Source organism: Gopherus evgoodei, chromosome 10, assembly GCF_007399415.2.
Source record: "Gopherus evgoodei ecotype Sinaloan lineage chromosome 10, rGopEvg1_v1.p, whole genome shotgun sequence".
Taxonomy (NCBI): Eukaryota; Metazoa; Chordata; order Testudines; family Testudinidae; genus Gopherus; species Gopherus evgoodei.
In genome coordinates, this window is record NC_044331.1 from 2,797,800 (window position 1) to 2,821,752 (window position 23,953).

The 23,953-nt window shown below is 45.1% G+C and overlaps 1 protein-coding gene across 1 annotated transcript in view; it reads left to right on the forward strand.

The window, feature by feature from the left end:
• The first annotated feature begins 653 nt into the window (after nt 1-653).
• UACA (uveal autoantigen with coiled-coil domains and ankyrin repeats) overlaps nt 654-23,953 on the forward strand; it is a 63,754-nt gene continuing 40,454 nt past the window's right edge. Inside the window, exon 1 of the mRNA XM_030578163.1 lies at nt 654-769. Coding sequence (XP_030434023.1) covers nt 710-769 — 60 coding nt within the window. The 5' untranslated portion in view covers nt 654-709. The remainder of the gene's footprint in view (nt 770-23,953) is intronic.

Genomic DNA, 23,953 nt, shown 5'->3' on the forward strand with positions numbered 1-23,953 from the left:
GGCTCCTGCTGTCCTCAGTGGGCCCTGCAAGAGCACAAAGCCGAGTTTAAAAGAATCAGCCTTGAATCAGGGAGAACCCTCATTTTTTATGCCTCTCGCTGCTTATTGACTTCCTTGACCATACAAAGTCCTTGGCAGCAAGGGGGGTTATGAGTGTACCAGAGCTGAGCTCTCCCCTATGCCCCAGCCCCCCATGCCAAGCTCCGAGCCCGTGGCTGTGTGATGCTGGCAGAGCTGCCCCCAGGCACAAAGGGTAATTCTGGGGTGGGGGTGTCTAGGACGTACCCCCACAAGGGGGGTTTCTAGGGTGGGGGCTGCTGGGGCACCCCATGCAGGCCCTGTGCAGAGGGGCTCTTGGGCCTATATATATATCTCTATACCCCTCCCCCCAGGTACTGCAGGGAGCAGCCCCCCCGTGAGTGCTGCGGGGCCCCCTGGCGGCCGCGCTCGGCCCTGCGCCGTTGCTGCCCAGGGGGCGGGGCTCTGAGCGACCAGGTGCGCTGCGCAGCCCCGCCCCCGCCCAGGTGAGGCTCGCAGACGCTTTTTCCAAGGGGAAGTCCCGCCCCCGAGCTCCGAGCTCCGTTCCCATTGGCGAGCGCGCCCGCGCCGGCGGCCGGTGATTGGGTGTGGCGGGCGGAGGGGCGGCCCCGCTGCAGCCGCCGAGTCTGGCTCCGTCCCGCTGGGCGGCAGAGCGAGTGGCGGCCGCGCCATGAAGAGCCTCAAGTCCCGGCTGAAGAAGCAGCACGAAGTGTCAGTGGGCGGGGGTGCGGTGAGTCCCGGCGGGCGGAGCCTCCCCCCCCCCCCCCCGTGCGCGCGTGGGGGCCGTGACCTGAGCTGGGGGCTGCGCGGGCCGAGGGTTGGACTGTGAGGGGGGAGGCTGGGCTGGGCTGGGCTGTGGGGGGGTCACGGGGTGGGTTGCTGGGGGTCGTGGGGCAGTGGGGGGAGGGCTGTGCTGGGCTGTGGGGGGGTCGGGGGCAGTGGGGGGAGGGCTGTGCTGGGCTGTGGGGTGGTCACGGGGCAGTGGGGGGAGGGCTCGGCTGTGGGGGGGTCACGGAGCAGTGGGGGGAGGGCTGGGCTGGGCTGTGGGGGGGTCAGGGGCAGTGGGGGGTGGGTTGCTGGGGGTCGTGGGGTAGTGGGGGGAGGGCTGTGGAGGGCGTCGGGGGGCAGTGGGGGAAGGGGTGTGCTGGGCTGTGGGGGGGATCGCTTGGCACTGGGGGGAGGGGTGTGCTGGGCTGGAGGGGTCGCTTGGCAGTGGGGGGAGGGGTGTGCTGGGCTGGAGGGGTCGCTTGGCAGTGGGGGGAGGGGTGTGCTGGGCTGGGGGGGTCGCTTGGCAGTGGGGGGAGGGGTGTGCTGGGCTGGGGGGGTCGCTTGGCAGTGGGGGGAGGGGTGTGCTGGGCGGGGGGGGTCGCTTGGCAGTGGGGCGAGGGGTGTGCTGGGCTGGGGGGGGGTCGCTTGGCAGTGGGGGGAGGGGTGTGCTGGGCTGGGGGGGTCGCTTGGCAGTGGGGGAGGGGTGTGCTGGGCTGGGGGGGGGTCGAGGGGCAGTGGGGGGAGGGGTGTGCTGGGCTGTGGGGGGGTCGGGGGGCAGTGGGGGGAGGGGTGTGCTGGGCTGTGGGGGGGTCGGGGGGCAGTGGGGGGAGGGGTGTGCTGGGCTGTGGGGGGGATCGCTTGGCAGTGGGGGGAGGGGTGTGCTGGGCTGTGGGGGGGATCGCTTGGCAGTGGGGGGAGGGGTGTGCTGGGCTGGGGGGGTCGCTTGGCAGTGGGGGGAGGGGTGTGCTGGGCTGTGGGGGGGTCGCTTGGCAGTGGGGGGAGGGGTGTGCTGGGCTGTGGGAGGGGTCGGGGGCAGTGGGGGGAGGGCTGTGCTGGGCGGTAGGGGGGTCGGGGTGTGCTGGGCTGTGGGGGGGTCGGGGGCAGTGGGGGTCGGGGTGTGCTGGGCTGTGGGGGGGTCGGGGGCAGTGGGGGTCGGGGTGTGCTGGGCTGTGGGGGGGCAGTGGGGGGAGGGCTGTGCTGGGCTGTCGGAGGGGTCTCGGGGCAGTGGGGGTAGGGCTATGCTGGGCTGTGGGGGGGTCGGGGGACAGTGGGGGGAGGGCTGTGCTGGGCTGTCGGAGGGGTCTTGGGGCAGTGGGGGTAGGGCTATGCTGGGCTGTGGGGAGGTCACTTGGCAGTGTGGAGAGGGCTGTGGAGCGAGGTTGCAGGTCAGTGAGGGGAGGGCTGTGCTGGGCTGTGGGGGTGGGGGTTGTGGGCCAGTGAGGGGAGGGCTGTGCTGGGCTGTGGGGGGGTCGCGGGGCAGTGTGGGGTGGGTTGCTGGGGGGTCGCGGGGCAGTGGGGGAAGGGCTGTGCTGGGCTGTGGGGGGGTCATAGGGCAGTGGGGGGAGGACTGTGCTGGGGCTTGGGTGGAGGAGCATGGGGGGCTCACAGGCCAGTTGGGGGAGGGCTGTGCTGGGCTGTGGGGATGTTACGGGAGGACTTGCCGGGAAGCTGGGGGGGGCTGGGCTGTGTGGGGGGTTGCGGGGTAATGGGGAGAGGGCTGTGCTGGGGCTTGGCAGGAGGCAGGCTGGGCTGTGGGGGTGTGTGTGATGGAATTCTCTGTCCATCCCAGCTCTCCAGAGACAGCCTGTTGTATTCTGTCACTTCTCTTAAAATGGGATTTCTCTGTAAATGGGATTTTATCTCAGGAAATTTGAGTGTGTTCTACTATACACTTGGAAATGTGGCTTATTGGAAAGAGGCATAGAAGTACTCTGAAATACAGCCCTCATGTTTGTAGAACAGTGCTCTGGAAGCTTGTTTGGTATAATGCTAATTCTTCTCTGTATCACAGTACCGCGTTTAGCATTGTTACAAAATAAATAAGCTCAGAAATGTCTTTAAGCTTGGCGTATAGTGTATAGACTTGCACTGTCTATTGGTAGTCATCAGAAGTCATTTGTTACAGTAGTAGTCTTTGCTTTTTCAGAGCAAGAGTAACATGGTGATACTTAAATGTTAAGAAATGCTTTAGTAAATCACAACACTGGTATTCAGTAACTGATTTTGAGGAAAAATATGAAGAGACAGGATTTTGGTCAAGTACTCTGCCAATTCAAATAAATGTGATTCATTTACCTCAAGATATTTTTGTAAAGTTGAGATTTTTATGTATGACAGTAAATTGCTTTTGCTGAGATTTTGAAACTTTGAGGATCACGACTGAGCAGAAACTAGAAGGAACTGAGTGATGTGAAATGGCTATTGGCGTGCAGCAATTAAGTTCATTGTCAAATGTAGATGGGAGGAGAAGCTAATGATATGGTATACAGCATGAGTTTTTGCTGGGTGTCAGTATGCCACAAAATTGAGGTGTGTTGTGGGTACTAGTTATTGTTGGTGTGTAATTTTGAGATAATCAGACCTTGAAATATTTACCAGGTACATACCAAACGCTAGCTTGCAAGTTTACTATGGAAAAACTTTGTGTGGGTGGCTGTTAATACAAGTAAAGGGAAATGCCTTGGAGAATTCCAGGCCCTGTTCCTAACTGCTGTGGGAGGGAAGATAGTGGGAATCCTGCTGAGATGCTGTCCCAGGATCCATCTTGGGAGCTCTCTTTTTTTTTTTAGATTTTGTCTAGTAGGTGTCCAATAAATTCTAAGCTCCCACCCCCTTATCTAGCCCCTGGAAGGCAGAAAGGTGGTACTTTTCAAACCCCTTGTTTCCTGAGCCTTTTTCTCCAGGAAAATTCTCCCACAGCTTCTATATTTTTGGAAAGTAGTTCTTCATAAGTAGCCTCTGCATTGGCTCTGGTGCTTTTCATAGCTTTTTCAAGCAGTAGCAGAGTGAAATTGACAGAATTAGTGTCAATTCCTCTGCTGTCTACAATGTTTTGAATAACTGATATTATCCAGTCTTGTTAACTTCTTGATGCTGTTGCTGCTTGGGAAAGCTTTCAGCAGCCCATTCAGTCACATGAATGGTCTCAGATCAGATGCAGGTGAACAGTGCTGTTGTGTTTCACATTTGGGAGGTTAACTTTGCAACTGTAGGGTCTAGAAACTTCTTAAAATAGAAAGCTAAATTCTACATAAATTGAGGGCTTAGTGCACCCTCTGCCACCTCTTATCAAGAAAAGTGCCTTATTCATCAATAGTCTCAAGATGTATGTTACCTTAGAGATGTCAGTTGCTCATGTTAGAGGTGGTCACAGCAGCATTCAGCCCTAAATATTCTACATTCTTGAGATTCCAACATGTACTGATGTTGTAAATGTCTTTGGGTGGTCCAGTTACTGTTGAGGTACTGCATTCTTGCAAGTTACACTAGGTGTTCAGTGAAGATACTCATCCTCACTTTGGAACAAATTAAATCAAAAAGATTGTTGTGTATCAAGAAAACAGCAATGCCTGCTGAATCATCTCTGAATTACAGGTGATAAAGAGATTGTGTATTAGTTCATTCCATCAAGTTTCTTTATTTGTCAAAGTTTGGGATTGAAAGTTTTTTCTGGTATTCAGATTTCTTGTTCTCATATGCTAATAGTTATTATAGCATCATACACAGATTTTATGATTTTAGCGTGCTCTACAAATATAAGCACATGTGCATGTCATATTTCTCACTAGGACTGTGCACAACACTTTAACAATCCCCTCGCCTTTCTTCTCAATGGGTATGTCTACATCTACAATTTTGCAGCGCTGGTTGTTACAGCTGTATTAGTACAGCTGTATAGGGCCAGCGCTGCAGAGTGGCCACACTTACAGCAACCAGCGCTGCAAGTGGTGTTAGATGTGGCCACACTGCAGCGCTGTTGGGCGGCTTCAAGGGGGGTTCGGGGAACGCGAGAGCAAACCGGGGAAGGAGACCAGCTTCGCCGCGGTTTGCTCTCGCGTTCCCCGAACCCCCCTGCAAACCGCAGGGAAGGAGACCTGCTTGCACGGGGGGGTTCGGGGAACGCGAGAGCAAACCGGGGAAGGAGACCAGCTTTGCCGCGGTTTGCTCTAGCGTTCCCCCAACCCCCCAGCAAACTGCAGGGAAGGAGACCTGCTTGCTTGGGGATTTGGGGAACGCGAGAGCAAACCGCAGGGAAGGAGACCTGCTTGCACGAAGGTTCGGGGAACGCGAGAGCAAACCGGGGACGGAGACCAGCTTCGCTGCGGTTTGCTCTCGCGTTCCCCGAACCCCCCCTGCAAACCGCAGGGAAGGAGACCTGCTTGCACGGGGGTTCGGGGAAGGAGACCAGCTTCGCCGCGGTTTGCTCTCGCGTTCCCCGAACCCCCCTGCAAACCACAGGGAAGGAGACCTGCTTGCACGGGGGTTCGGGGAGCGCGAGAGCAAACCGCAGGGATGGAGACCTGCTTGCATGGGGGTTCGGGGAACGCGAGAGCAAACCGCAGGGAAGGAGACCTGCTTGCACGGAGGTTCGGGGAACGCGAGAGCAAACCGGGGAAGGAGACCAGCTTCGCCGCGGTTTGCTCTCGCGTTCCCCGAACCCCCCTGCAAACCGCAGGGAATGAGACCTGCTTGCACGGGGGTTCGGGGAACGCGAGAGCAAACCGGGGAAGGAGACCAGCTTCGCCGCGGTTTGCTCTCGCGTTCCCCGAACCCCCCTGCAAACCGCAGGGAAGGAGACCTGCTTGCACGGAGGTTTGGGGAACGCGAGAGCAAACTGAGGAAGGAGACCAGCTTCGCCGCGGTTTGCTCTCGCGTTCCCCGAACCCCCCTGCAAACTGCAGGGAAGGAGACCTGCTTGATTACCAGACGCTTCCTCAGGTATGCTGGGATACCTGCTTATTCCACGGAGGTCAAGAAAAGCGCTGGTAAGTGTCTACACTTGATTACCAGCGCTGGATCCTCTACACCCGAGACAAAACGGGAGTACGGCCAGCGCTGCAAACAGGGAGTTGCAGCGCTGGTGATGCCCTGCAGATGTGTACACCTCCTAAGTTGCAGCGCTGTAACCCCCTCACCAGCGCTGCAACTTTGTGATGTAGACATTCCCAATGAGTGGAATCTGGAGGAGGTTGGTTAGAAGGGAAGGAGAGTTTGTAGGGATAAGGAGGAGCATGGTAGTCATAAAGCTTAGTGTGGGAGGGAAAAGAGAGGAATAAAGTGGGAGGACTGGGTAGTGGGTAGGAAACAAGGAGGAATGTTACTGTGCTAATGTAATAATTTAATGTCTTTCATAATGGAAAGCATGGAGCAAGCTTTGACCTCACAGTCCTCCAGTCTAGTTTTGTCTTATAATTTCTCACTTTAAATACAGCAATCTCTTGCATAGGCTCTGTGAATTATTTTTTTATTATTTTAGCATCTGTTGACTGAGGCAGAATCTGAATACTTTATTATGCAGTTTCAGAAGTGGTTTGTCAGACAAATGATTTTTTTCGTTAAATCATGTAGTTTAGAAGGCCTATAGCCACTAGCAACTAAAACTTTCTCTTTAGAGTTAAGTTGTCTTTCTAGTAGTTTTGCCATCTGCATCAGATCTGGTCAGTATTGTTTATATGTCTTCCCAATACATTAAGGCTATCTTTTGCTATTATGTTATACTGCAGATTTAGTTCCACAATTCATATATTTATAATGCTTCATTAAATATTTTTGTTCAGTCTTGTAAAACTTACTTTATTTTGTGGCTAAATCTAAAATAGTGTGATATATTGAGACCTAGCCACTATATTCTAGGTGGAAAACTAATATTTATTGAAAATATCTCAACAGGGCTGACTTAAATGCCTTTAGCATTGTATTTTTGGAAACACTTCCACATGCCTGTCAATTCTAAATAATCTGTATTGATATGCTAGAAATGAGTGGACAGCTTCCTAAAAATGAATTTAAAAACAGAAGCTTTAAACACATTGCCCAGTAGGGCAGTGTGGATGGCAAATGCAACTTAACTTGTACAAATGTAAAGTAATGCTTGTTGACAAAAATAGCATAACCGTCACATGCATACTGATGGGCTCTGGAGTTTCAGGGGAGAAAAGCTGTAGGGAGATCCTTTGGAAAGGTCACTGACATTGTGCAATGGCAGTTAAGAACATACAGGATGCTTGGATGTGTTTAAGATAAACTATTTAAATTATATCATTGAGTGGTGGTATGTCCACATCTGGTTCCAGTTATCTGCTGCACTTGAAAGATTTAGTGGAGGCTGAGAATGTCTAGCAGAGGACATCAAAGATGATTAGAAACTATTGAAATCTGCACATATGAAATTTCAATAACCTACGTTATTTAAAGGAGAAGAATTTGAGGGGACTCTGAGAGATTCCAAATAAAGGGCATATTAAAAACAAATTAGTTCAACTCATTCTGTAACACTGGAGAAAATATTTTTTTGTGGCGGTGGGGGGAGAAATAGTTTAATTTTGATTATGTTCAAAACTCGAAAAAGAAATGTTACAAAAAGAAATGTTACTTTGTTACATTGCACAATCTGAGAATTCATTACTGAGGGTGATCAAGATTTATATTCTGCATAGAGTGTTGAAAAAGAAGTGGATGGATAATTATATGACCACTGACAGTGGTCGCTGTCCAAAATGAGATAAGTGTGATTTTTTGTGTGTGCTTGTCTAGAGGAATCAGGAAAAAAATTGCCACCTTGCTATGTAACTCCACTATTGTCTTAGTGCACTGAGCCTTTTTTGTCTTCCTCAGAATCATTAGGCATGGGTCATTGCTAGACGCAGAATACTGGAATAAGTGGGTGTGTGGTCCAATTTGATATGGTAAACTCCTGTCAACCTTTAATCCAGTTGTCCAAACACTATCACAGATCTTACTATATGTACTACTAAGAATTAAGTGCCTACAGTTTTGTTATTGATCATGGGTTCTGATAATTTCTGAGAAATTGTGGCATGTTTACTCCAAAATGGAATAGAGGGGTGAAGCTTGTAATACATATACTTGGCAAAATATAATTCTCTTTTGTAAGATGTGGTTTCTTATCCCAAAGGTGATACTCAAAACTGAACCAGGGCTGATCATCCTTCACTAGATTAAAATGGGAAATATCTCCTCTGTTATCCTAGTTTTAGTTAATTGATACTGTATCGTGAATAATTCTCATACTTCTGTCAGGCATATGTGTGTTTTAAAAAAACCTGTGTTCCTGAAAGCTGAACTGAAAAGTTAGAACAACTAGTGGTTGGATGCTTGTACAGATTGACTTTCGTTTTATTAAAAAAAAATCACGAAAAGCTTTGTGTATAATTAAAATGTTTATTCTTAGAACAAGCTTTTTGATGCACTGAAAAACAGTAAGCAGCTCATGGTGTTTTGATGATGCAAAATGAATGGGCTGGGGGATAGACTGTTAATTTAAAAATTTGCTGGCTGATGGTTTTAGGCTGACATTTAAAAAATGGCGCTCTCCTCACCTGCATATTTAAATATCCAGAAGAAGCAGAATCCTGAAGGAGGTCTGGAGGGAGCGGTTCTCAAGTCTGTGCCAAAGATTTTGTTATGGTGGCTATTGTCCGAAATTAAGATGGGCTCTTTCACAAACCTATTTGTCCTAAAATAGGTTTCCAAGCAGTACCTTTTTGTGCATTAATCCAAATAACACATTATTAAACTGTAGTCTGAGCAACCTCTGTAGTTAGTGGTAGCTAAATGTTCCTAAAGTTATATGTGTGTAAAGCAAGTTCTGAGGATGTTGCTGTACTCTATCATATAAATAACTTTTCCTCCACATTTCTTTATGTAAGGAATGGAAGGCCTCTTTATCCACGGCTGATAGTAAAATGACTGAGTGCAATCACTCTTGTATTCTTATCAGAACTGGACTGTGTTGTAACCCTCTGGATTAGCTAGTCAATTAGCAATGACATGCATCTATCTGAGGCCCTGTCTACACTATAAAAATAACTACGTTTAATACATGAGTATAACAATAATGTGTTATAGCATGGTTTATTTCTGCCATTGTGGAGTGAAAAAATAAATGGTAGAACCATGCTTGAAAATCATGTTTTTAGTTTGGGCAAAACCTTGTTCTCTGTGGCCTTTTTAAATTCAAGTTTCTGCTGCTGTTCTCTTTAAGCGCTAGAGTGTAGGTAAGGAGCTGGCCATCACGACCTCGTCGCCACAGGCTTTCTGCTCTCAGTGGATCCAGACAGAATCATCATCAAGCGACTGGTGCTCAGTGGTCACCCTTTCAAGATCTTCAGCAAGACGGCTATAGTGTGGTACATGTTCTTTAACAGAGAGGATGTGCTATGGTTTAAGCCAGTGGAGCTGAGGACCAAGTGGGGCTGCAGAGGACACATCACAGAGCCGCTAGGGACTCATGGTCACATGAAGTGTCATTTTGGTGGGCAGCTGAAATCCCAGGACACAATGCTGCTGAATCTGTACAAGCGCATCTTCCCTAAATGGACTTATGACCCGCATATGCTGGAGCTGGTACTGTGGGTGAGAAACGAACAGCAGCTCCCCATGCAGGAGGTGGAGATGGAATAACCCTCCAGGCCTGCTGTAACTGGCACCTCCTGCAGCCCACATGGGTGCTTGGCTGTTCCAAGCCTCGTGAGTGCAGTGCCTTTCCTGGGGTTTGTGTCCAGCATTCACGCTGGCTGCAGCAGCATTAGATCTGGCTCACAAGTGCCTATGCCCTGGCCTCCAATGTCAGTTTATTTCAATGGTAAATATATCTTCACCTCAAAATTTTTTTTAACCTTTTGTGTTGTCTAACCCTGCTTGTTGAAAACATGTCTTGAAAACATGGTGATTAAAATGCTCATGAGCATTCAACACTACTGCTCCCATTGTTGCTGGCAGCGGTAAGAAATCTGAGGAAAAGTTCAGGGTAGACATAGGCTAAAGCTGGGGTTCTCAGGATAAATTTTTTGGTAGCCTCAGAGTGGGGCCGTTGGTGGCCACTCTCACACTTTTTCCTAAAATACTTACTGTATATACTCGTTCATTAGCCCGTTCGTTTATAAGCTGACCCCCCAAGATGGTTAGGTAAAAGTAGCAAAAACTGTATGATCCTTTCATAAACCAACCCTTTATTTCAGGGGCTGGCAAATTTTGGCTCTTGGCCTTTCAGGGTAAGCTGCTGGCAGGTCTGGATGTTTTGTTTACCTGGCGTGTTTGCAGGCATGGAGCCCCTCAGCTCTCTTTGTCCACAGTTCACCATTCCCAGCCAGTGGGAGCTGTAGGAAGTGGCGCGGGAGCTGAGGGGCTCTATGCCTGCAGATGCTTCAGGTAAACAAAACAACAATTTATTAGATATTCAGTTCAATGATTCCTTAGAGTTTAAAATCAAATTTTGGTGTTGACCATTTTATAAGACAACCCCTGCTCTGTGTCACTTTTTTACCAAAAATATTCGGCTTATGAATGAGTATAATGGTAATTAGCTTTAGGAAAAACAAATGCACATACACATGTCCAAATCATTGTAATTATTTACTGCTAGCTAGTAAGTCTGTTGTGAAAAGTGATATTAACAAACATACAAGTCTCACTTTTCACAGCAAACTTACTCAGCTCTGGTAAGCCTAGGGACAAATTAAGCCCTGGATGGGGGGTTAGGGGAGGCAGTGGAGGCCAGAGACTGTGGGGATGGGTGGGTGGGGGGCCAGGGAAGCAGCAGGGGGCTGGGGCCTGAAGCCCCATGGCTCACCGCCCCTGGGAAGGTGGGGAAAATCATGGGCTGCTTGCTCCTCCAGTGTTCTCTTTCCAGAGGAGGGTAGGGTCCAACCCCTGCTGGTGGCCCAGCAACCAACACCAAGGTGGTACATCCAGGACCAACAGGGAAGGGAGGGGCCGCTACTTTACCACCACCCCTGACCCGCCCTGCCCTGCCACAGTCCAGCAGGCTGTGGCTGCAAGAAAAGCCCCTGGTGGCCACATGTGAGAAATGCTGGGCTAATGTGGGTCCACCATGTTGTCTTCTGTCGAGACAGACAAGAATTTTTTTTTAAAAAACAAAAGAACAAACACTGCTGTAATATGTTGTGGCTGATATACTAACCTTCTGCACAATCAAAAAATAAACACTCTATCTCTTTGTTCTTCTCATTCAATTAAACAGATTTATCATGAGTGCTGTCCTGCTACTTGAGATGGCACAAATGGAGGAAGATGACTCCTGTCATCAAGTGTTTAGTTTAAATCAGAAACATGCAACACCGTTAGACAAGATATGCATGTTATAGGGAATACTGTAGATTCTAATACATCTTTAGAGGTGGATTATAATTGAGAAGCTTAGTGGAAGGAGTGTTTATTTTAATAAAATACTTATGGATTTCAAAAGCTCCAAAAGAAACAAATTAAATCAACTGGTAAGCAAAAACTCATTGTAAAATATCATTGGTAACTCTTCTGCATGCTTACTCAGTAAGCACGTAGTATTGTTTATCTGAGCTTTTTGACTAGGATTGGCAAAGTGCTTCCAGTTTGAACTCTTCTCTAAATTACATAGTTAACATTCATAAGGAGCTTTTATAAACAAAATAGTCCTTGCAAAAGTTGTGAGGCAGGGAAGTGTTGCCCCCAGATGTTCTTTTCTTGGTGGGTGAATGGGGTCACAGAGGGAGTCGGTAGCAGAGCCAGCCCTACAACATGATAGTTCCTCCTTGAGTATGTCCTCTACCCACTAGACGGCTGCCTTTGGTGACCGGGGAAATAATAAAATCAGATTGTTAAATTCTATGCAGTATTTTCAACTGCTCCTTTTTCAATATGTGGAATCATACCACCTAACATCTGTCTGAGAATTTTCATTTCAGATTGGAGGCTTGTCTATGCTTGAAACCCTGCAATGGCACGGCTGTAGCAGTTGAATGTAGACACTACCTATGTTGACATGAGGGGGTCTCCTGTTGGCATAGGACAAGCCTAGGCCAAGTACCCAGGCCAATGTAAGAATTTTTCAGTCAACCTAGTACTTTCTATGCTGGGGATTAGGTTGGCTTAACTACATTTTCCACACCCCTGAATGATGTAGCTAGGTCACACTAACTGGAGAGGCAGATGAAATCTTGGTGTCACTACCGAAGATGAATGTTCCTTTTTTCCTGGTTGTCAAGTTCTTGTAATTTCTACGTAGGAATTTTTTTTTTTTTTACCTGAAAGTGGCCTTCTTACTATACAGGCTCTTCACAGGCAACCAAGTCTAGGCAAGCATCACCTCAGCCTGCACTTTCAGACATGAAAACTATTGAGGGGCATCAGACAAAAGAACTTTGTCATCTGACACCTGAGTGCACTTGCATGCTCTTACAAGTAATGCCAACATTGGTGGGCTGTATTGCAGATATGGTCTCTCTCTCAATTTTTTTTTTTTAAAGAAATTATATGCCTAAGAGCTTCTGTTGGTGGAGGAGTCATGGTATGCAGATAGCCATTCTGGATCTCCTGTTAATGGGAGCAATTGAACCTATCCCTTCTCTTCAAAGGAGAAAAGGTCTTACTCCATATTATTCCTAGTTAAACAATCTAAAACAAGCCCAGAAAGCTACAGTGCACTTCCTGAAAGTATCAAACATCCATTTAACAAAAATCAAGATGGACACTTTCAAATCCACACTAGCTGACATCAATGGAGGAGGCTGCATGACTTCTATAGATGTGAAGGATACTTGTGTTCATATCCCAGTTCGACAGTCTTACAGTTGCTTCCTAAACTTTGCTCTTGGAGTACATTACCAGTACAGGTCCTTGCCCTATAGTTTAGCAACAGGGCTGTGGTAGTGTGACTAGTAGCTGTCGAAAGGAAGCAGTCTGTGTCACCTTTCCTGGGTGACCACCTTATCCAAGCCTCATCCAGGGTCAGTTTTATGTTCTAGCACTGAGCAATAAGCATGCTGCTGAGCTATGTTTTGTGAGAGTTAATTAGAGCTCTCTGTATTCCCAATCTGAGTGGGGTTGGTCATTATAATCTACTAAATAGTTTATTGCAGGAAAGACAGGAGAAGGGGGGAAATCTTATCAAAACAATCAACCTTTCAAGGGGAGTTCCAATTCATATGCTTCTGTCTCTTCTAGGACCAGTGATCTCCATGTGGATATTCTTAGGGAGTTTGTGCTCACATGAGGCTACTACAGAGCTTCTTCTTATCCCTGCCTAAACAATCTCTTATCCACCCCTCACAAAGGTTTCTCCCTTGAGGATTCTCCAGTCATTTCTTGACAGTCCTTGACCTCACGTAAATAGGAGAGCAAGCACAGCATAAACTGGCAAGAGTTCTGGGCAATCCAATGTGGTCTCAATGTTCTGCTCCCATATCTGGATTTACCTCAGGTACTGGTCATGACAGACAATACTTCAGCCATGCCATCTACAGACAAAGGGAACGTGATCTACTGTTGTTCAAAGAGAAGGTCGCTTCCTGATGTCTTGGGTAAGGACAATCTGCAGTCAATTTGTTCCCTTCCCATCCACAGCAAATTGAATGTTGTTGCCGACTGGCTGCAGGCCAAAGTTAGATCATCCAGAATTAGAACTACACCTGGAGGTATTTCTCTGTTGGTAAAGAAATTTCGTCTTAGATCTGTTGCTTAATTTGTCTCCCCACAAATCACAAGATTTTATTCTTTTACCAGTGGGTTCACCAAGCCAGAGTGCTGCCTTGTTGCAAAGATGGCCAAAGGGGACTATTATGTGCCTTCCCTCCCATTTTCTCTCCTCACCAGAATGCTACAGAAGATCAGGAGAGAAACAGTATTAGTAATTCTGGCCAAGAAGGACTTGATTCTCTGATCTTCTTTACAGGGTATAAAGGCCTCCCATCTGCTTTCATCCAGAAGGGATATAATTAGGGATGTAGATTAATTGCAGTTAACTCACATGAATAATTCAGAAAAATTAATTGCGATAAAAAATTAATCACACTTTTAATCACACTGTTAAACAATAGAATACCAAATCAAAAATATTTAATAAATTTCAATTATCTACATTTTTAAATACATTGATTTCAATTGCAACACAGTATACAAATATCAGAGGGATAGCTGTGTTAGTCTGGATCTGTAAAAGCAGCAAAGAATCCTGTGGCACCTTATAGACTAACAGACGTTTTGGAGCATAAGCTTTTGTGCGTAAATACCAACTTCGTTGGATGCATGTCATTCTTTGCTGCTTTTACAGTATACAAAGTTGACAGTGTTCACTTTATATTTTTTATTACAAATATATGCACTGTAAAAATGGCAAACAAAAAATCTACATTTGTAAGCTGCACTTACACGATAAAGGGATTGCACTATGGTACTTATGAGGTGAATTAAAATTTTTTTAATTCACCTCATACAAGTACCATGGTGCAATCTCTTTATCGTGTAAGTGCAGCTTACAAATGTAGATTGTTTTGTTTTTTTTGAGTGAAGGTATGTAACAAATGGTGGCTGAAGCATGAAGGGGCATATGAATATTTAGCATATCTGGCATGTAAATACCTTCCAGTGCCAGCTACAACAGTGCCATGCGAATGCCTGTTCTCACTTTCAGGTGACTGTAAATAATAAGCAACCAGGATAATCTCCTGTAAATGTAAACAAACTTGTTTGTTTTAGCAATTGGCTTAACAAGTAGGACTGTGTGGACTTGTAGGCTCTAAAGTTTTACATTGTTTTATTTGAGTGCAGTTTTTTATATAATTCTACATTTGTGAATTTAGATTGAGATCGCACTATAGTACTTAGGGGAATTGAAAAAACAATTTTTTCTTACAGTGCACATACTTGTAGTCAAAGAAATATAAAGTAAGCACAGTACACTTTATTCTGTGTTGTAACTGAAATCAATTTATTTGAAAATGTAGAAAATATCCAAAACTATTTAAATAAATGGTATTCTATTATTCAACAGTGCGAATAATCATGCAATTAATTTGTTTGAATGCATGATTAATTTGTTTGATCTCTTGACAGCCCTGGATAGACTCTTACAAGGCCTAGTCATGCACTAAAATCTAGACAGTTTAAGGAATTGATCACAGAACTAAAAATTAATGGTAGTGTATGTACAAGTGATCATGACTTGATCACTTTTATAATGTGCAAACAGAATAAAATCCAGACCTCAGACAGAGATTTGTTGCATTAAAATGGTCAGTTTCACAAAGCTGAAAACAATCATGAGCTAGCTGGGAGGAAGAATTTAATAAAAAAATGTGAGTAAGGGGGAATTGTTTAAGAACGCTTTGCTCGATGCCCTAAGACACAATTGAGGAAGAAGGCCATATTGGTGGAAGAACTGCCATGGTTTGGAGTGGAAGTGAAGGCAGCCCTAACAAATGGAGGACAATGGAAGTTGTTGGAGTGACTATAAATCAGAAGCTAGGAATTGTAGAAAATTGATAAAGGAAAGAAAGGGCTATGAGGAGAAAGCTATGGCCAGCAGAGTTAAAGACCATAAGGAGTTTAAGTATATTAAGAACAAAAAGAATCCTAACAATGACGTTGGTCCACTATTAGATGGAAATGGTAGTATTATCAATAATAATGCAGAAAAGAAAGTGTTCCGTAAATATTTCTGTTCTGTATTTGGGGGAAAACAGATGATATAGTTGTATCAGATGGTCAGAAAGCTCTTTCAATTCCACTTGTATCTGAGGAAGATGTTAAATAGAAGCTACTAAAGTTACATTTTTAAATCTGCGGGTCCAGATAATATGTATCCAAGACACTTTTTTTTTTTTTTCAGTAATCTTGAAACACTGGGGAAGTCCCAGAAGAGGGGAAGAAAACTAATGTTAATGTCAATATTTAAAAAAGTAAATGGGATGACCTGGTTATAGGCTTGTCAGTTTGACATTGATTCTGGTCAGGATAATTGATTGGCTGATGCAGGACTCAATTAATTATATTACTCTCCTTCAATTAATCCCAAACAACATAGAATCCCTCTCAGGGTCCCAGAGCTTGAGCCCAAAGCCCAGAAGTCTACACAGCAGTTTTTCAGCCTGTGAGCTGGAGTTAACTGATCTAGGGCAACTGAAGAGTTTTTATTCCAATATAAACATTCCCTTACTGGTCTGCCTTGAAGCTTTAGTGTTCTCTCAAGCAGGGAATGCTGTTACGTATAAGCTCTTAGCTGAAAGGAAAAACAAAAATAGTGAACTTCTTACATGTCTTATTTATCTAGCCATTAGCAGATGTCTTAACTCATTATCAATATTAATTACAGGGCAGAGATCTACGTTTAAAACATTCCAGTCTAGAACTCCACTGTAAATGTCAATTCTTCATTAAAATAGTTTGATGTGAAAATGCAGCAGGCCTGTGAGTCTCTTTACCATTGCAGGGGTAGGAAAGGGAACTAGCTGACACTGTTCTGTACTATGACAGAACAGCTGGCGAAATAGGAATATTTGAAACCTGTTTCCAGTGTCAGTTCTCATGACAATCTCAGTCCAACCTATTCCTCTTTAATCTCTTCAACCCATGCAAGAGTTTTTTAAACCAAACTTTTCATTATAATTTCTCTGCCTTTGAATAAAATTGACACTGGAAAGACTCGCCTGTGAATTTATACAAACGTACTCTGACCTTTGCAAAGCATGCAGTTTATTGCCCTGTTCATAGTATAAACTGATTGCTGATACTGAAAGATCAGGTCTGCCATAATCTGCTTTTCTTGTGTTCCATCCCTTTCCCCTCTCACATACAATATTGCAGGGGTTCTCAAACTTCATTGCACCATGACTCCTTTCTGACAACAAAAATTGCTACATGACCCCAGGAGTGCAGACCGAAGCCTGAGCCTGCCTGAACCTTGCCGCCTTGGATGGGGGAGAGCCAAACCCCATTGCCCGAGAGTCGGGTACTGAAGCCAAAGGGCTTCAGCCCCAGGCAAGGGGGCCTGCAACCTGAGCACTGCTGCCCAGAGCTGAAGTCCTCAGGCTTTGGCTTCTGGCTTGGGCCCCAGCAAATCTGAGCCAGTCCTGGGGTCACAACTCACTTTGGGGTCCTGACCCACAGTTTGAGAACTGCTGCAATCTTGGCAATATGTGAGCTGACTTCTGGTAAGAACAAATCCAACCAATTGTCTACTGGAAAGAGAAGGTGACATCAATGGTTTTCATTTTGCAGGTATTGTTGTAGAGTTCCATTATTTTGGATGCTGTAGAATTTTTTTAAACATTTAAAGAAATGTAATGCGTATAGCCTGTGGGTGAAAACACAAGGACCAGTGGTGAAAATGACAATCTATAGGCTTTAAATAACTGATCAAGAGAAAGGGACAGGTAAGAGTATATGATATGCTACATCTAGTATAGGAAGGGAAGAAATGCCAACTAATCCTTGCTTAAATGGAAAATATAGCTGTTTATTCATGATATAAAGTATTAACGTCAGCCTACAGTGCATTTGGATATTTATACTTACCTGGCTTTCATATCAAGTCTAATGAGAAAGTTGAGTACAATCAGTTGAGAAGCTCATTGCATTGGTGTTGCCCATCTTCCTTAAATAAAGGGTTCTGTGTGCTGACTGAAACTTGTGCCAGAAGGAGCTGGCAGAGAAGCCGACGAGCTGCTACCAAGCCCCTGATGCGTGCAAGTCTGGGCCAGCAAATAGGAGGAAGTAAGAGGATGTAAACAAATACCATTCATTTCTCATAGATACTAGCAACAAGTTGTAAAAAGGGAGGAGTGTGATGAGATTTTAGTTTGAAGTTGATATTAGAAAAGCCTTTATTTAAGGAAAAAAAGACTGAAACACTGCCCATGTTCTTTATATGTGACCCAGACCCTCTGTGTTCTGGAACCTGCTGCAAAATTCACCCCTTGTTGCAGAATTCGCTATAGCAGCTGATGTCTTGAGTGGTTTTGTTGCCTTGAGTCTGCAGATGGCATTGCCAATAGCAGTAAGGGTTGTGAGCTAGTCCTGAAACCTCAAATGTCAACCCTGCTAATTATTTCATCACTGACTGTTATAGTAGACACATCCTCTTCTGTATAGGTTCTTATTCTGTTTTGTAATATGGATTAATGTGCTTCTCCCACAGTTCTTCCCAAAGGCCAAAAGCCCCTTATGTCATGCGCACCTGGTACACCAATTTCTACAATGTACTTGTTGTGTGTTAACAATGATCTGTGGGGGAAAACTGAAGAGATCATGGTACAGTAAACAAAATTGAATTTAAAATCAAAATAACTGGGTACTATAGTGACTGCCTGTTGTGGTTTCTTATTTCACTCAATAAAATGTCCATTTTAAAAAATGTACCCGAAAATGCTACAGAATCTCAGTCTGCTGAATTGGAGAGCTACAGAAAACAGGGTCTTGCTTCAGAATTTAGATCCTTCTTGCTGCTGAATTTCATCAGGCATTGTTTATAGTGCTGCTCCTTTTTTTTCTCTTTAAGATCATGAGACTCACAGGATCATGAATCAAGCTTAATTTACTTAGAAATTGCATCTCTTGCGATTAATTCGTATGCGTTGGCATGTCTGGACGTTTCCCAGTAAATAAGCAGCACTGCTCAGTGTGAAAAACCCTGTGCTGTTATACCCCAACAACAAATGGAAATGGGCTTGGCGAGCCACAATCTCTGAAGATTGTAACACATTTCCTTAAACAATAGTTTTTAGAGAGGGGCAGTTTTCCTTCTGGAATGATTTAAAGGAAAAACAATGTTTATAGAACCTAGCAACCTGTTAGCTCTTCCTTGCACACAAGGGATCTGTATCAAAACTAGCAGACATCTTTTCTCTCCATGGACACAGTTATCACTTTCCTCACTTACTGTCCAAAACCAACACTTCTAGCTGGGACTCTTGGGATCCCCTTTGCTGTATCATGGAGGCAGCTGGCAGTCTGAAAGAGCTTTTTTTGCAGATTTGACTTGTGTCTTTGTGAATGAGGATTCATGTGCTTGCTCAGTCTTGGAACTCCAACTTGGTGATTTTGAATGATTCTAACAGTAGTGAGAGAGAGTAAATGCCTGGCACATGATGTCTCCTGGAACGTAGGCTAATACTAGAAGAGTCTTGCCGGAAGGGAATGGGAAATGGAGAGAAGAGACCCACCCACATGGTGCACCCCACAGTCTGATCAGCCTTGTACTTTGTCACAGCCTTGGCCAACCTCCCCCGCTTGACACTCACTAGGCTGGTGTGTTTGGGTCACACCACACTAGACCCGTGTGTTTTTAAGTTTCCTGAGACTGGGCTCAGAGACCTGAGTCAGCACTATCTCTTCCATTGGTGTGTCAGGGAAGCTTCCTGGGCATGGGCTCTTAGTCCTTCATGAAAATGAGACCTGTAGGTCCCCAGGACCAGTGCTGACGCCCCATAGACATCCCCCTCCCACACTCCAAACCCTTTGGTCCCAGCCCAGAGCCCACACCCCAGCCCCCTGCCCCAGCCTGGTGAAAGTGAGTGAGGATGGAGGAGGGGCAGGAAGGGAGTGGGGAATGGAGTGAGCGGGACAGGGCCTCGGGGAAGGACAGGCCCTTGGGGAAGGGGTGGGGTAGATCCTGGGGTGATTTTTAAATTAAAAATGTGATCTTGTGCATGAAAAGGTGGGAGACCCCTGCTCTAAGCCTTCTGCAAGGATAGTCTATAAATAACTAACTGTATTGCTGATCTCACCCTGTGATTGTCATTCCCTACATTCTCAGCAGCTCTGTGTCCTTTCTGCTCCCTTTGGTAACTTAACATCCTGTCTCTCTTTTTCCAGAACTACAAGAGTAATCATCATTCTTGGTATCATATGTGCTGTGAATGCCTTCAAGGACTGCTGCTGGCAGGCCTTCATTTATTCACTGCTTAGCTGAAATAGCAAGTGGGGAAGGTTTTTTGAAGGTCCCATTAATTCTAAGGGACATTGCTAAAGTTGGTAGGGCAGACTTTCCATCTTCTTTTAAAATGTTGCTATTTAAACTGTTGGTCATCTTTGCACTCCCCTCATCAAATTAAAAAAATGCTGTAAATGAAATCTTGAGCAGCACAAAGTGGGGAGAGGAAGGGACATGTTTCAAAGCTGCAGGGAAATGAGAGAGAGAGAGAGGATATTATCTCTGAAGCTGTAATATGCGGGGTAAGCTTAAATTAGTGACAGCTCTCAGCTGTAAATGATTAAGGGGATTGACTGAATAGTTTTCATTTTCTCAACTACTGGCAAACAAGTGTCTTAAAAATCCAATTACCACCTACTTAAGCTGTTATATAATGCAAAAAGCATCATACTGGACTTTTTCTTACCCTTTAATTTGGTTTATATGTTAATTTCTTATCACCATGCCTGCACTAGTTTTATTTTTAGATAATTTTCCGTTTCTTTAAAATGGTGGAGAAGACTTCAGGCACAAGTTGGTTATTATAGTTCTTTGACCAGTTCCTATTGGTTCCCATTCAAGGTGGAATTTAATTGTATATTCAGTTACCTAATTTTCAACTCTCCATTGAAAGACTTCAAGTTACAGAGAATTTACCATTTACTCCAGTTTAAACCAGCAAGTGACCCAGGCCCCACTCTACAGAGGAAGATGGAAAACCCCCCAGTGTATCTGCCAGTCTGACCTGAGGGAAAAGTCCTTCCCATCCCCAAAATATGGCACTGAGTTAGACCCTGTGCATGTGGGTGAGGCCCACTGGCCAAAAGCCTGTGAAAGAATTCTTTGTAGTAACTAGAGCCCTCCCCCTCTAGTGTCCCATCTCTAGCCACTGGAGACATTTGTTAATATCAGTTGTGGAAGGGCCATATGCCATTGTAGGTAACGTCATACCATACCCTGCATAAACTTATCAAGCTCAGTCTTGAAACAAGTTAAATTTTTTGCCCCCACTTTTGGATAGTTAGAAACCTGTGTCTAATTTCAAGCCTAAACTTATTGAAGGCCAGTTTATATCCATTTGTTCTTGTGCCAACATTGGCTTTTAACTTAAATAACTCTTCTCCCTCACTGGTGTTTATCCCTCTGACATATTTATAGAGAGTAATCATACCTCTGCTCAGTCTTCTTTGTTAGGTTAAACAAGCCAAGTTTAAGTCTCCTCTTGAAAGGTACGTTTTCCATTCCTCTGATCATCCTAGTAGCCCTTCTCCAACACTTGTTCCAGTCTGAATTAATCTTTCTTAAACATGGGTGTCTGAATTGCGCACAGTCTTCTGGATGAGGTCTCACCAGTGCCTAGTATAATGGTAATAACATTTCCCTATCTCTACTGGCAATACTTTGCCTGGTGCATCTTAGGATTGCATTAGCCTTTTGTGTGGCTGCATCACATTAGCGGCTTATAGTCAGCCTGTGACTGAACAGTACACCCAGGTCTTTCTCCTCCTTTGTCGCTTCCAACCAATAGGTCCCCAACTTATAGTAAATTTGTTGTTGTTGGTACTTAAGTGCACGACTTTGCGCTATTCATCCTATTTCTATTGCTCCAGTTTTCAAGGTCATCCAGATCTTTGTATAGGATATTCTAGTCCTCCTCGGTATTGGCAAAACCTCCCAACCTTGTCATTTACAAATTTAATTAGCACGCTCCCACTTTTTGTGCCAAGGTCATTTAATTGAAATGTTAAAGTTTTTGGTCCCAAGGAAGAGTGAACCATGAGGAACTTCACTAATAACGTCCCTCCAGTCTGACAGTTCATCCTTCAGCATGACCCACTCTGGCATCCCCTTTAACCAGTCCCTTAACCACCTTCTGATTCTTAGGGATTAATCCCTGTCTTCTCCACCTTAATAATTCCGTATGCGGAACTGGATCACATGCCTTACTGAAGTGCAGGCAGATTAGATCTGCATTCCCTTTGTCATGGTTTTATCTTCTTAAAAATTATATATCTGGTCTGGCACAGTATAGCTTTTTATAAACCAATGTATTCTGTCCCGATTACCATTTACCTCTATGATCTTAACTACTGTACTTTCTCTTTCAAAATTTGTTCTAAAACCCTGCAAACAATTGAGATCAAGGTAACGGGCCTGTTTTTCCTGGTTGGTTTTTTCCCTTTCTTCAATATAGATGCTGAATTTGCAGTTCCCTAGTCATAGGATATGGCCTCTAAGTTTATGGATTCATTAAAAATCCTTGATATTAGGCTGGCAAATTCATGTGCCAGTTCTTTTAATATTCTTAGATGGAGATTATCTAGGCCCCCTTGTTTGTTTGGTCCCATTAAGCAGTTTGCATGTCACTTCAGATGTGGTCATCTCTGCCTCCATATCCTCATTCGCATTAGCCACCCTGTCACTGTGCCCAGGATTCTTGTTACTCTTATTCAAAACTGAGGCAGAGTGTTCATTTAGTTGTTAGGCCATGGTTGGATTATCTTTAATCTCCACTCCATTCTCAGTGTTTAACAGTCCCAATTCTTCTTTCTTTTTATTTATGACGAAAGAACCTTTTACAATTGGTTTTAATTTCCTTTGCAAAGTCCATCTCTGCATGGCTTTTCCTAGTTCTCACTTTCTCTACACTTTCTGACCTCCAGCGGTAGCTTTCCTTGCTGATCCATCCCTCCTGTTCTTGTTCAGGGTAGTTTAGGAGAGTACTCAATGAACTCAATGAGACTGGCTCTGTGCACCTTTTTTATTTGGATTAACGGGGTCTGACTTGCTTTTAATGCTTCAAGGTGAACTTTGACATTGTGAGATTGTACTATTTTTACATGGGCTTGAAGAGCTGTTAAAGTAAAAACTACCAATGATTCTGAGTGAGGCAGTATGTTGTGTGATCTCTCGCTATTAGATAGATATACATCCTTCATTTGAAAAATATATTTGCAATTTCCAGCAGCACTGGAAGTATCTGTGTTTGAGAGTTAGCCATTGTCAAGAGGAAAAGATTATAGCAAATATACAAATTAAGTGTCTGTTCTAGATAGCGTCTCCAGCTATCTTACTTCTGGTTCCACAGAACAGAATTCCAATATTTCACTGTTACAAGGTGATTGGAAGCTAATATATAAACACATTGTTCACCTTTCAAATGTTACCTTTGATATTTTGGTGTAGACTGTTCCCTGCTGAATTTCTTTCTGGTATCTTGTCCTGTGGAGAGGATTTGTGCTGCTTGTTAGAGTTCTGAAGCTGTCCTCTTGCTGTGTGCTGAGGTCAGAGGGTAGGAAATGCTTCTGAGAAGGGAAATATTGTGGGGTGGGGTGAGTGGAAGGAAGGTGGAAATCTTCCTAAATTTGGCAATGAAATACGTTCAGTAGGATTTTGTGACTCAAAGGGGGCAGGGCCACAGGTGACAACTCTGTGGACATTGAGGGTGGAAGGAAGGAAAGTGGACAGTGACATCCCATGGGCCCCAGGGAACTGAGGGCTTTAGGATGCAACTGGCTACTACAAGGATTTTTCCAGCCTGAAGTGGTAAAAGTATGTGTGTTTTTGTTTTGCCCTTTTTCTCCCCCCCCTCCCCCCCAATCCAGTGTTTGAAAAACTGAGAACTTGGTGCTCTCTTAGAGGCTAAAAGAGAAGTGGATGATTGAGGGAGAAATGTAGCATGAACATTGAAGCAGAACAAACGCACACAAAATCACTACTCTGCAGAGGGCACTTTAGTTTGGGATGTGCTGTATTGGAACACTTCTGGGGAAGAAGATTGGTTTAAGAGCCTATGGATATGTCTGCACTACAGCTAGGAGTGTGACAGGCAGTGCTAGCTCTGCTTGAGTTATTGTGCTAAAAATAGCAGTACAGGTGTTTGGGCTGGGGCTGGAGCTTAGGCTCGGAAGCGTGCCCCCACCCCTTTCAGAGCTGGTGCAGCTCCACGGCTATATTCAGCACTGGCGTGTGAACCCTAGTCTTTGGACTGTGAGACTCACTGCTGTGGGCTGCTGCTTGCTATATACAGATACTGTTTAAGAACTCTGAAATGCGGCACCAGTTGCGGTCCAGGAGAAGTGTTCCAAAGCCCTCCTCTCACTTCTGAAAGGTGATTGTTTAGCTAAATGGGGGCAGAGCAGGGCACATCTTCTGCCCTGAGCAGAGGCTACCACAGCAATTACGGGAGGGGATCTATCCCACTCTGGCCAGCAAGCAGCCAAA